The 13,386-nt window shown below is 47.7% G+C and overlaps 3 protein-coding genes across 3 annotated transcripts; 1 reads left to right on the top strand and 2 right to left on the bottom strand.

The window, feature by feature from the left end:
- Positions 1–2,043: 2,043 nt before the first annotated feature.
- Positions 2,044–5,403, bottom strand: PVX_115280 (hypothetical protein, conserved; the record flags this gene model as incomplete). Its single annotated transcript, XM_001616396.1, has 1 exon — positions 2,044–5,403. One exon carries the CDS (start codon positions 5,401–5,403, stop codon positions 2,044–2,046), a length of 3,360 nt encoding a protein of 1,119 aa, XP_001616446.1.
- A 3,133-nt stretch (positions 5,404–8,536) lies between these two features.
- PVX_115285 (nucleoside diphosphate kinase A, putative) lies at positions 8,537–9,350 on the top strand (the record flags this gene model as incomplete). Its single annotated transcript, XM_001616397.1, has 1 exon — positions 8,537–9,350. Exon 1 carries the CDS (start codon positions 8,901–8,903, stop codon positions 9,348–9,350), a length of 450 nt encoding a protein of 149 aa, XP_001616447.1. The 5' UTR covers positions 8,537–8,900.
- A 1,385-nt stretch (positions 9,351–10,735) lies between these two features.
- Positions 10,736–12,544, bottom strand: PVX_115290 (signal recognition particle receptor, putative; the record flags this gene model as incomplete). The annotated part of the gene is made up of 1 exon (XM_001616398.1): positions 10,736–12,544. The coding sequence occupies one exon, from the start codon at positions 12,542–12,544 to the stop codon at positions 10,736–10,738; it is 1,809 nt and encodes a 602-aa protein (XP_001616448.1).
- Between the last annotated feature and the right edge of the window lie 842 nt (positions 12,545–13,386).

Below are 13,386 nucleotides of genomic sequence, written 5' to 3'. Positions count from 1 at the left end.
CTACTACGTACGTACAATGCATACCGTGACACTTCCATACGACGTGCGCCCAGGCGTGATGGTACGTGGCACAGCCAATTTGTGCTTGGCGTGCCGGCATGGCGTGAAAGAAAAAAAAAATATACGCATGCGGCCTACAAAATGCGTACGTTTGGGCATAGGCTGGGGAACGGGGGGAAGGAAAAAAAAAAGGAAAATGGGAGGGCAGCAAAAAAGAGCGATAAAATGAGGAAAATAAAAAAGAACAAAAGGAAAGGGAAAAAGAATGCCACCTTTAAGAAGCCTTCAACGGGCGTACTTTCAAATGACACGTTGGCACGTGCGCGTTGCTTTTTGAAGCGCACCAAAATGGTGAAATAATGGTGAAAAATTGGTGAAAAAAAAATGGCGCAAAAGGCGCTTATGTGAATAAACGTTGGAGCGGGAAAGGGACCCCTCCGAAGGCGCCAAGGCACGGGGGACACTGCTGAGAAGGAGTGTATCGTTCCTCGTGATTTTTTTTTTTTTTTTTTGTGTACCCCTCGAGATAATTCCCAAGTGGTAAATTTTCTGGGGGGCACACTGAGCCCTATTGAAGTGTGTCTCGTCATGGGTACATACTCACATGGTTCGGATGACGCATGAGGAATGTTACTTAATTGGGTATACATTTTTGCACAAAAAAGGGGCACAGTTTTGTCTGCGAGCTGTGCTGGAGTGAGGGGGACCCTCTCGCGAAACGGCCATGTTGCACGTTCCTTTTGAACATAAAAAATGCTCACGCGGGGGAGGCAAACGTTATTGAACCTCCCATGTGTTGTAGCGCGTCATGGAACGCACAGTAATATTTCTTGGCCCCATGTTTAGGGGTCTCCATCTGTTTGCACTCCTTGTGCGTCTACCCCCATTCGGTTATTCCTGGAGCTGCCTTTCGCACCGTTGTAGTTTGCACGGGTGGTATAAAAAAAGGGGGAAGCAGAGAGGAGAGGCCCCACTTCCTAAATTGTAAGGCACTACATAAGTGTATTCTTCTTGCGTAAAGAGGAACGGCAAAACGGAGCAGATTGGAGGAAACATCTACCACGCTGGGTAACGTTCGCTGCAAAAGTGAGTAACACTTAATTGTGAGCTACGAAATGGTCACCCGTAATTGTGAGGAAATGCTTTAGGCGCCTTTTTTTGGGGTACCCCTCGCTGGTTATTTGTGATTAGCATGGGATGGGCGAACGAGTTCGTAAGCTCCTTGCCGGGTATTCGAGCAGACGCGGGGAGTACGTATGTAGACTTCCCCAGCGAAGTATCTTATGATGAGGTATCCCCTTTTCGTCGCTGCTCTGCATGGCGAAGGGGAGAATATCACCCCCCCTGTTATGCTGGCACTGAAAAATGGGAGGAAGTTACGCACACGGGGTAGCTGCTTATGCTCATTGTACCAAAAATTGAAGCAGTGAGGTGTAAGGGGAACACCATCAGGAAGAATAATCTCCCTTCAAAAGGTCACTTAAACTTTTGAGAGGCTTCCCTCAACCGAGCACGCAGTGTGCATGAAACGCTGCTACGATGTGGACGTATTTTTATAGGCCATTTTTTTGTCACCCTTTGGAGGGCCAATAAGTGGGAAGAGGCACTCTCACTTGGGGGGTAGCCCCTCCCGCCCCGCTCGTCAGGCGTACCCTTTTCCGGGGAAGCACCTCTGGAGGAAGAAGGGGCGCAAAAAAAAAGTTGTTTCCATATTGGGAAGTTGAAAGGGAAAGGTGCGCCGCGCGCTGCTATCGGCGTTGTGCGGTCGGCACGAGGGGGATAAAACGCAAACGTGAAGGGGAGGGCGGGAAGGATGAAGCGTATGGAGGGGGAAAATGGGCATGCAGTAGTGAGCCTATGGATGAGTCCCCTTTTTTTCGGGGAGGCATATCCTTCTCATGGGCTGAGATCCTCTCAAGAGGTGGGGTGCATCCGGGAGGGCACCTAAACAGGTAACTGCCACGCGAATAGGCAGCCGGAGCAGTCAACACAGCTCTACACCTGTGTGGGGGTGGCGCAACTCGTTGGGAGAGAAAAACAGAGTCATGATTTGAAAAACTCCTCGAGGATATACCCAATGGTGTTTGGATAAGACAAATGAGAAGCAAAATAAAGGTGTATGCACTTCACAGTTAGGAAATTTGAAATGCCCCCAATTCCTTTAACCCGCAGGGTGTTAATCTTCCGAAGGATTTCGGTAATCACTTGGGAGTCAATCTGATAGGTGCGCATAAACTCAGTTAAAACATGGGGAGAGAAATCAAAAGAATTTGTGTAAATGGAGGATATACACTGGCTACTCTCATCAGAAGAAAACTGCTTCTTAAAATTATGGCTATTTAAAAATAAATTATAGAAGAAGCGGAAGATCCTCTTGTTAATGTGTCTCAAGCGAATTGTTATATACTTCAGATGGTCATAGATGAGGTAATATCTGAGCAGGCGGAATTCTTCCTTCTTGCAGTTTACGAAGTATTCTATATTTTTTATGATATTCATTTTTTCCAAATGGGAAATGTAGCCACACATGTTTTTGTTTATTAGCCAGTACACTGTTGGGAAGGGTCTTATGCACTTGAGCAGGGTTATTTCGTTTTGAATTTCGGATTTGTATTTTGCTTTGCTCTTATATTTGGGCTCTGCGTCAGATGGGGGGTCTGTTTTTTCTAACCGTTCGCAGTGATTCTGCTCATCCTTTTGGATGCCATTTTGGATGCCATTTTGGGTGCCATTTTCGACGACGCTTTGGACGCCATTTTCCACTTCCTCGTAGCCATCCGTCGTGGTGCTCTTCGTGCAGTCACTCATTTCTTCGTTCGTTTTTTTTACAAGCTGCGTTTTGTTCTGCCATTCGTTCCACTTCGATTGGATATCTGCTAAGTTGGGGGGCGGGGCACTTCCCGCTTCGTCTTGGGTTTCGTTTGTGGCGTGCGTATTGGTTATGGAGATCCCGCTGGGCGTTACGCTGCTCATGCTGCACGTGCTGTAGGCCTTGTCCGACGGGGGGGCGGCCTGCCGACAGGTGGTGCCGCTTGCTGAGATGGTAGCGCCCGTTGAGATGCCATCCTGCGTGGTGATGCTATCCTGCGCCGTTAGAGTCGCCTGCGTCGCGAGGGACGTGAATGACGTGAGGGACGTAAACGAGCCGATGGAAGTTATCTCCCCGTTGGGTAGAGCGGCTTCCGTTTTGTCGCCTCCACGAATGTCCCCGTCATGAACAACGGGGCTTACGCCAACTCTTCCATTGGGAGTTTCCCCCCGTTTAAACTCCTCAAGGCGACTTTGCGTAGCGTCAGATGAATCAGTATCGTTCACCTGCTTCTTTTCTACCTGCCCATGCAGGTGAAAGGCGCTACGTTCAATCTTCCGGACCTTGTGGTGGGAGGCACTCCAGTTCGGTTGCGAATCGAAGGAAGAAGCGGTGGCGGCGGAGTGGTAGGTGGCATCGAGGGAGGTCTTCTCTTGCCCCTCTTCTGGCAAGTAGCCCCTGCACGAGTCAATTTTTCGCATCAGGTATTTGCGAAATGTGTGGTCGATTTTTTTTTCGAAGACCATTAGGAAGAGTAGGTAATCGATGGTGAGTTCGTCGAAGGGGGGGTCGTCAAAGAGGGGGTCGTCAAAGAGGGGATCGTCGTCGGGTTCGCAGGCGGGGCTGGGCTGCACCGGTGGCGGTTGGGGGAGAGACCTGGCCGACTCGCTCGACCGCTTCAACCTCTCCGAGCGCCCGTCCTCCCCTCTCATGCCGGCGCTCTCCAGGCAATGACTTGCAAACAAATTGGAGAGGGGGGTCTTCTGCGAATATAAAAAGCGATTAATAAAATACAAAACGTTAATCCTTTTCTCATCGTCCAGCATTTCTAAAACATGTTCTTTATTCCTCATTTTGAACAAATTCTTTTTCCGGGCATTTTTTTTGCCATTCATTTCGCTTTCAAATATTTCTTGCTGCTCGTAAAGGTCGTCCAGAAAAATGTACTTTAAAATTTGCCCCGATTGGGCGGTACTGAAACAGGAATTTATAATCTGGTAGACGCCTTGATTTTTGTAATCAAAATTGGTGAAGTTAAAAGCTCTGCAAACGTTTTTAAATATTCTGGTGCAGTCGAAGTTTATGTAGAATGGGGAGATGCTGATGGTTCCGATGTCCTTCTTTAGCATAATTTTTATTTTCCGGAGCCCGTTGGGGTCTCGGTTGAGGATGTTGTGTATTTCGTGGAAGTGGTTGAAGCACATGGAGGTCTCGTCGTAGAAGTGGTTCGCCCGGGGTGCGCCGTTTGTGCTGCTCGCCTGGCTATCACAGTTAGCGTGGTTGGCGTGGTTGGCGTGGTTGGCGGCGCCGCTCTCCGCTGCCCCCCCCGGGGCGGCCCTCCCGCCGCTATTGCACAGGCGCGAGTTGTAAAGGGAGAGCTTGACCGAGAGGTACTGATTGCGCAGCTTGACGTTCCTGGTCTTGTGGGGCCCCTTGCCCGCGTCCTCCCTATTGGTATTCTCGCTGTAGTAGTTATAATCGGATTCATCTTCAGAGTTGCTGCAGTTGGGGGTGTTCAAGCCGAAGTAGCTAGTGGCAGGAGTTCTAACAAAGGAGCTCCTCAAATTGGGGAACAGTTCCGAAGAATCAGAAACGGATAGGTCCGCTTCATTGGCCACTTTCTTAAAATCATTTGAAAAAAATTTAGAATTCTCCTTTGATTCGTGGAAGCAACTACAAGAGTTTTTCATGCGAGAGTTATGTATCCCCGAGTCGCTGCTGTATTTACACAAATTTGTTGGGATGTTGATTGTCCCTTTTTTGGGTCTCTTTCTTTTTTTCTTTCGTCTTTTCTTCTTGTCAAATTTGACGAAGCCTACATTTATGTTTAATGGCTCGTTTATGAGTTCGTCCACGCAGCACTTGTTCACGTAGTCTCCCACTTTTTTGCTTTTCGGGAATTTAAAAAATTGAAAGATTTGCTTGTTGCTTAGGTGTTTCGAGAAAAGGGAGTCGTTTGTGAAGATCTCCCCCAAGTTGATCGTCCGCTTCTGTGAGCTGCTCGTCCGCTTCTGCGCGCTGCCCACCTCCTCGTAGGTGCTGCCATTCAGGGCAGTGGGGCCATTTCGCTGAGCCTGCTCTGAGTCCGGCACGAGTTCCGCCTCACAACCCGCAGAGGCAGATGTGCTCGTCTCCTCCCCAGTGCTGCAAAAGTACTTCTGGTATATCTTTTCCGCTTCGGAAAAAACTTCCCGAGACGGACTGTTGACGCTGATGAGCGAATACGAATTGAGGATGCTGGTCAGCAGCTCGTACGTCTCCCTCTCGTGTATCTTTACGTCATTGGTGATGATGAACTTAAAAATGCAGAACAGGTCCAGCGCCTTTAGGAACTTTATTTGCAGCGCGCTCTGCTCGGCGGAGATGTCCAGCATGTTGGCGGGGTAGAGAAGGGGCGTGGAGAAGGGGCGTAGTCAAGAGGCGTAGTCAGGAGGCGTGGTGAGCAATCGTGCGGATCAATCGTGCTGATCAACCCTGCTGATCAGCCGTGGTGACCAATCCTGGACGTGCGCGCGGTAGATGGTCGCCAGCCGATTCCACCTAGCGCTCCCCCGCGCAGCGCGGTATTCTCCACTTATGACGGGGAACGAATCTTCGCCAAGCGTATGACCTTTGCGGAGGGTACAATATTGGCATCCCCCCAATTGGGAAAATTAGAAAAATTAAAAAAAATAAATAAAAAAAAAAAACAAAATAAAAATGAATAAACCAAAATGATCTTAAAACCGGGTTATGCGCTCCTTTCTGCAGTCGTATGGTGCTCGCGCAGAGGGGTAGTCCTTATTTTTGGGTCCCCGTTCGCAATTTTTTCGCTATACTTTCCCCCCCTTGCGTTGCGGTGACGATAATTTCTAACTCCCCCGCTAGTTTCCCTTTGTGAGGAATTGCTAGACTGCGCTAATTTATATTCCCCCCGATTAGGTCCCAACTATGTTTGTATTTTACGCGTATGCGAAATGATGGGAACGGGAAGAGAAAGTCGAATGCCGAGGAGGAAAAGAAATAATTGGGGGGAATATAAAAACTCTAATCAACCAAAAATTGTTAAAAATGAAAAATTAAAAATAGGTAACGTGTTTGTTTGTGTAAAGTGGGAACGTTCGTGCAGCGTTGGCAATTTTTATTTTCATTTTTGTTCCATTTTGTTCCACGTTTGGCATGTTCCTTTTTTTCATCATTACTATCTGTACTCATCTGTACTCATTTTTTGTATATATAAATGTATATATATGTATATATTTCTTTTTTTTTTTTTTTTTTTTTTTTTTTTTTTATGCGTCACCCCTGTGTTCACATGTACGCAGTGTATTTATTGTTCGCCCCTCGCCGCGGGGTCGATAAGTGTAAGAAAAGGCGCCTGCCTGATTACATGCATATGAATATGCATATGCATCTGAGTGGTGGGCATTCACTCTTCGCACGTCCCTGGCATATAAAATTTCTGTATGCCTACATGGGGCCGGGTAAAATGCGCTTGTATCTTCGCGCCACCGGGTAGGTAGATGCGCTAAGCTGTGCGCACTAAGGGTATAACGCATGTGCGCCTAAGCATGTACCCCCGCGTATGTACCCCCACGTATGTACTACCCACGCATGCACCTGTACACACGGGGGACTGCCCCCACTTTGACCTCTTAACTGCCCTAGCGCAAAGCTGGGCCCCGCGTTCGTCGAGCAGTTCACCCCCAGTAGGGACATACCACATTTGTGCAGTAGGCTTATGACCACGTGTGCTTATTGTGAACCCCCCAGAGAGGTGACGCTCCTCCTGTGTGAGTGAAAGAAAAAAAAAAAAAAAAAAAACGGCCCCATTTTTTTGCATTCCACGAGAGTACGTAGATGTACATATGGTGAGTATACGTAGTAGCGTGTGGGGGGACAGTTCAGGTGGACTAACTGCTTATTTATTTTGTGCAGCTCATCACGGGCAATTCCTTTTACCCCCATTTTGTGGCTGCCCTTTTGTGAGTTCGCCGCCATTTTTTTAGTTTTCTATTTTGAACAAAATGGTCGCGAGGTGTACCCTCTTGGGATGGCTGGCAGAAGGGGGACCATCCTCCTTCACAAATTTGACTGGCAGTTTGGTTCGCGGTTTGGTGCGCACTTTGGTGCGCAGTTTGACTAGCAGCTTGATCCGCATCTGTCGCCATTTTGGGGGTTCTCACTTTTGTAGCTCACTCTACGTGGGTTCTGAACCCATTTTGTTAAATGAAGAAATAGAAAAAAAAAAAAAAAAAAAAAAAGAGGCGCAACAGGGGAATAGTGGCAAAACGTTATTACGCGTAGGGAGATGTTCTCAATTTTTTTGCGCTTACATCTATGTGGTTATGTGAATGGGCTTCATCACAGAGTAGCTTAATCGTGTTGCCCACCACGCACACATTTAATGTCAGTTCGTTCGAAAGAGGTGAGGGGTGTGGAAAATGAAGCGGCGGTGAGGAAGCGCGGTTCCAAATGGTTCAGTTGAACTGCGCAAAGGGTGGAATTGTACGCAGATGTGGAGGCGCAATTGTACGCAGATGTGGAGGCGCAATTGTACGCAGATGTGGAGGCGTAATTTTACGTAGATGTAGGGGCGTAATTTTACGTAGATGTAGGGGCGTAATTTTACGTAGATGTAGGGGCCATATTTTACGTAGATGTAGGGGCCGAGTTACGTAGATGTGGAGGTGGACCGGTGCGTTCACTTCCCCGCAGGTCTCCTCCTCAACAGTTGGAAAATCATTAAGGGACCTTTCCCGGAAAATGTATCACATTCCCCATTGAGCATCTGTGGCCCCCGGGGGGAGGGAGGCACAAAGGAGTAGATACATCGGGAATGTGGCTAAAGGGGGAGGCACAAATTCCCGTTTGTGAGCAAAATGAGGTAAATAAATATGATCAACGAGAAGGATTAAAAGAGGGCCACTCCTCTTCTCCCATTCTCCGAACATGTTTTATGCAAACGGCAAATGCGGGGAAACAAAAAATGGCGAAATTTTTGGAGGGCAAAGATTTCGCCCCTTCTGGTGAAAAAAATTGGGGAAAACACTCCCGCAGATGCGAATTTCGGGTGTATTTTTTTTTTTTTTTTTTTTTGCGCATCTAGCAAAGGGTGTGGAGCAGCCATGGGGGAGTGATCCAAGAATCTCCCCAAATCTCTCCGCATGTGCAATTGCACTTCCCCCCTCGGCGTGGCATCTTATACAAAAAGTAACTCAAAATGGTAGCTACCATGGCGGGGCTGTACTGTGAGGGGGAAAAAAAAAGTGTATCGATAGGGTCCCGCGAAAGAGGGATCAAAAAATCGAACCCAGAAAAAGGGGCGCGAAAAAGTGTAAAGATTCTGTGGGAAAAGTCGGCAAAAAATACTGACTCGAAATTAATGAACAACGTCATGTTAGTGCGATTTTTTTAAACACAAATTTGTGAGGTTTTTTTTTTTACTCTTCATAATTTGTTCCCCCTTTTTTTTTTTTTTTTTTTTTTTTTTCTTCTCTTTACATCTTTTCCATCGATTTCTCATATGACATAATACTTTGCACGCTTGTCGCTGCCCAATTTGGAAATATTTTTGACCCTATGTTGATTCTCCTCCCTTCTTCGGTATCTGTTAGTGTGACCCTTTAAGCGGCCTTTTTTTTCTTCCTTTTTTGGGACACCTTACCCCTTGCGTGTGGCTTTTTGAAGGTCTCTCGGACTGCAACTTTTGTGAACCCCCTCGCAGGTAGAAGCGGTGTGGTCAGTGCCCAGCTGGAACACTCTCCAGGATAATCACCAATTTGCCGCCAAGCCTGTTTGGTGAAAGCACCCAATTTGAAGAAGCGGCGAAGTGGCGAAGCGGCGAGGCGCGACCCAGTTGAAGAATTCCTTTACAGTGCAGAGGGGCAGAATGGAAAAAAGCTTTATCATGGTGAAACCGGATGGGGTTCAGAGGGGACTGGTAGGAACCATCATCGAGCGGTTCGAAAAAAAGGGATACAAAATGATAGCCTTAAAGATGCTGAACCCGACGAATGAAATTCTTAAGGAGCATTACAAGGAGTTAGCAGACAAGCCATTTTTTAACACCCTCATAGAGTACATCAGTAAAGGGCCCGTTGTTGCTATGGTTTGGGAAGGCGTCGAAATTGTGAGTCAAGGCAGGAAACTCATTGGAGAAACGAACCCTTTGAGTAGCAACACTGGAACTATTAGGGGGGATTTCTGTCTGGAGGTCAGCCGAAATGTTATTCACGGCAGTGATTCCGTTGCGTCGGCCAATCGGGAAATTAACATTTGGTTTAAGGCCGACGAGTTGGTGCAGTGGAGTCACCACTCGAAGCCGTGGATCTACGCGTAGGCCGGGCGGCCGCCTGTCCTCGAAGGGGCCCATGTGGAGGTGCCCATATAGAAGTCCCCATGTGGACGTTCTCATGTAGAATTCCCCACGTGGAAGTCCCAACGTGAGGGGCGCTTCCCCCCGTGTGTGCCACTACCACGTCTGCGCATAAGCGGAACACTCACCCTGCATGCACACCCTGCATGCATCCCCCTTCGACACCATTTTTACCCACCCCATTGCTCAACTGAGCTCGTCAAAATGGCGACTTGAGAGCGGCACGGTGCGGTTTTAATTAATAACTTCTTACAAGGTGGGGGTCCTGCCCAATGCATCCACCTACCAGTGGAGGAAAAAAAAAAAAAATGACGCGTCATAAAAATGAATTAATTTCTCTGTAGGCAGTTTTTTCCCATTTTGTGTGCACCACTTTTGAGCGTAAAAAAAAAAAAAAAGGTATAGCAAATAAATGAACGTTTCGCGGATAAGTCCCTCATGATGCACACTCAGGTTTCATTTCGATGGTCTAGCTCTAATTACGAGTGTTCCCTTGGTGCGCCAACAGGATACACGCCTCTTTGCCTTCCTGGGGGGCTGCAAAAAAGGGCGATCTTCTTCTCCTGCGGGAAGTGCTCCCCTATGGAAGATTCCCTGCGCACATGTGGCCACGTCTGGGTGCAAATACGCACACCCACAATGTGCCCTTGCATGCCGCTCAACTTTGCCTACTCAAAACGTTTGAAGAGCAACTTTTGATCATTAATGTGAGTCACCTCCAGTTTGAAAGGTTTACATAAATATGTAAAAATTAAAACAAAAAAAAAAAAAAAAAAAAAAGAGGGGGAGGAGCAGAAGGAGCAGAAAGAGGGTGCACACAACGTAACGTGATCGAAAAAGTAATGTAAGGAAGGAAAGCTCCCGAATAAACACATTTTTAATTATTTAGGCAAACAGCTGCGTGCACTTGGGCACATGGGGGATATACGCAGATACGTACAAAAATGGGCACGTGGGCGCAGGGAAAGGCGTTTCCTGCGTGGTTTGAAGCGATTGAACGGGATTTGCGCTCGTGGGTGGGGGGGTTTTGCTTGGAAGGAAATTCGCTTAATCACGAATGGGTTGAGCGGCTGGACGAATTGGTTACAATGTGGGGGATGGGACAGCTCCTCCCCAAGGGGGGGGTCGCTCTCTACAAAGGTGGCCCACTCTCTACAAAGGTGGCCCACTCTCTTACACGTGGGGCGTAACCGGTGTAGTGGCAAAATCGCCTGAACGTTCATAAGAGGTGCATTGGAAATAGATGCCCCGTTGGTGGTTTGCCCTTCTGTTTGGGAGGGGATGCTCTCCAATACGCGTCGCCCATCGCGCCGCTTACCGCGCCGCTCTCCGCTTACCGCTTAACCCGCCTAGCTCAACGCCTTGACGACCATGCTGACGTTGAACTTCTTCAAGTGGGTGTACTTCTGGCCGATGCCGACGAAGACGATGGGCTTCCCCGTGAGATACACCATGGAGAGGGCCGTGCCCACTTTATCATCCACGGTGTCGAATTTGGTGAGGAGGATCCCATCGATGGTCCGCTTGTTCCCGTTGCACGTGGCATCGGTTAACGCTTGGTTGAACTTTTTCAGCTGATCGATGGCATCGTTACCAACTAATGCTTCGCCAACGAATAGAATGAAATCCGGGTTGTTAATCAGGATCAGTTTCCCTAGGGATCTCATCAGGGGTTCATTATCCTGCATCCTCCCAGCAGTGTCAATCAGGATGACATGGAAGTTTTCTTTTTTTGCATAAGCAATGGCTTCCTTTGCAATAGCTGCTGCGTCCTTTCCATACCCTTTTTCGTAAAGGAATACATCCAAGCAATTGGCATGGGTTCTTAGCTGTTCCACTGCACCGGCTCTAAAGGTATCACACGCGGCGATCATAATTTTTAGATTCCCCTTCGTCTTCAGGTAATAGCAAACTTTGGCTAGATTGGTTGACTTCCCTACTCCATTAACGCCCAAGAAAACAATCGAGTATAATTTCCCAATCGATTTCGCTTCCAAGGCTGCTCGGAGGACATCCACGGATTGTTTTGGAATTAGAATAGATTGGATAGTCTCCGAGAGGACCGTGGAGACTGTTTTTTTGACATTCATGGAGAAGAGCGTTTTTTTCTTTCCAATGAGGTTCCCCTTCATCTTCTCAATCAGCATGTCGCATATCCCTACGGCGACATTTTTAGAGAGCAGCTTATTTTTAACTCCTTGTAGGACTGACTCGATATCATTCTCCTCTATTTTACTATTGTAGGAGAATACCTTCAAAATGGAGTCGTTCAATTTGTTAAGGAGGTTATTATTGCTTTCCACATTGCAGTCACTAGAATCTTCAAACTCTCCTTCGTACTTATTCATTTCGTGCACATCGGTTGAGTTCTTTTCATTTTTTGAATAATCTAATTTTTCTATATCCCTTTTGGTTATCTTTTTGCTTAGTTCCCATTCCCTTGCATTTTTTTTCTTCGTTTTTCCTTTTCGCTTCATACTCGGCTCATCATCCTCCAGCGTTTTGTCATCCTCGTCGCTTCTCTGCTTGCCGTATTTTTCTGCTTCCATTTTGTGTGCCCCATGTTTGTTCTTCCCCTTCGACTCGTCGTAATTTCCGTCGCTGTCGTCTGCGTAGCTGTCTGCATCCGTGCGTTCGCTCGCCCCGGTGTCTTCGCTGGCCTCCGTGCGGTCGTCCCTTCCCTTACCGACGCTGGATCGTCGTCCATCTGTGCTGGCTCTCCGCCCATCAGTGCTTCCTTTCCGTCCGTCTACGCTACCCCTCCTGTCGGCCCCCGCCCCCGCGCTGGCCAAAACGGCCTCCACATCCTCGACGATTTTCAAAAACTGCTTGTCGAAGTTGAGGGGCAGGTCCAAGTCAAAGTAGTCCAGACTTTTGGGCAACAGTTTTACAAAAGATTTTTTAATTTTTAAAAATAAATTTTCTACATAGGCAGAATTCTGTATCCCTTGGTAAACAATGAGGATGACCACATCCACATCGTTCAGCAGCTTCCATTTGGCGTGGAACTTATTGTACTTCTTGCAGAAGTCTTCGTACTTCTCCTCTATGAGTATGTGCTTCACGATGGTGCGTATGGTCACGTCCTCTATTTCGTAGAAGGTGTAGGACCACAGGATGAGTCCCCCCTTGCTGAATATTCTCACCACGTCTATCATTTTGGCGAAGCGTAAAGTAGAGTAGCGGCGTAGCGGTGTGGTGTACAGCAGCGTAGCGGTGCGAAACCCCCGAGAAAGACACACATGCACGTGATTACAAACGTGGACGGGGCACACCAACAATCGGAGGCATATGAATGTGCATGTGGGGGGGGTATACGAATAGGCGCGGAGCAACTCGTGGATCGCGAACTAAAAAGGTCCAATTAGAACAAACGGGGGGAAGATACACACGTTGGCTCACGTACGTGCATGTCTCAGGTGGTAGACTTGAAAGAGGACCCCCACTCCTTTCCCCTCTCAAAAAGAAAATTCGATCCTACTTAAACGGAGTTGTTCAAATGGTAAAGAAATGAACAGGAGGAGTAAGGCAGAGTGGTACGCACAAAAACGAGACGAGTGATCCCAAAGGGAAATAAAAAAAAGAAAAAAAAGGGGGTTAGGGGGGGATATAACTGCACGGTGGGCTGCGTACAGAAAGCAAATATATACTCTTAAATGCTATCAAATTGTGTGCCTCGAAAAAATTTGCAGTGCTCACCAGTTAATGGTTGCGAATGCTTGTGGGCGCTGGAACGCCTGAGCGGGCGCACGAACGAATGGGCGAACAAACGAAGGGGCTAACAAACGAACGGGCGAACAAACGAACGGACGAACAAACGAATGAGGGAACGGTGGCGCGCGCGTACGTATGCGTATGAATTGGCGCGTATGCATAGGCGCATGCGAACGTGCTAAAGTGCTAACGTGCGTACGTACGTATATATGTACATATATATACGTATACGCATATGCATACATCCGTACGAACGGACGTACTCACAAAAAAATCGCGCATACAC

Source organism: Plasmodium vivax, chromosome 11, assembly GCF_000002415.2.
Source record: "Plasmodium vivax chromosome 11, whole genome shotgun sequence".
Taxonomy (NCBI): Eukaryota; Apicomplexa; class Aconoidasida; order Haemosporida; family Plasmodiidae; genus Plasmodium; species Plasmodium vivax.
The sequence above is the reverse complement of the archived record's forward strand: the minus strand, read 5'-3'. Positions and strand labels throughout refer to the sequence as shown.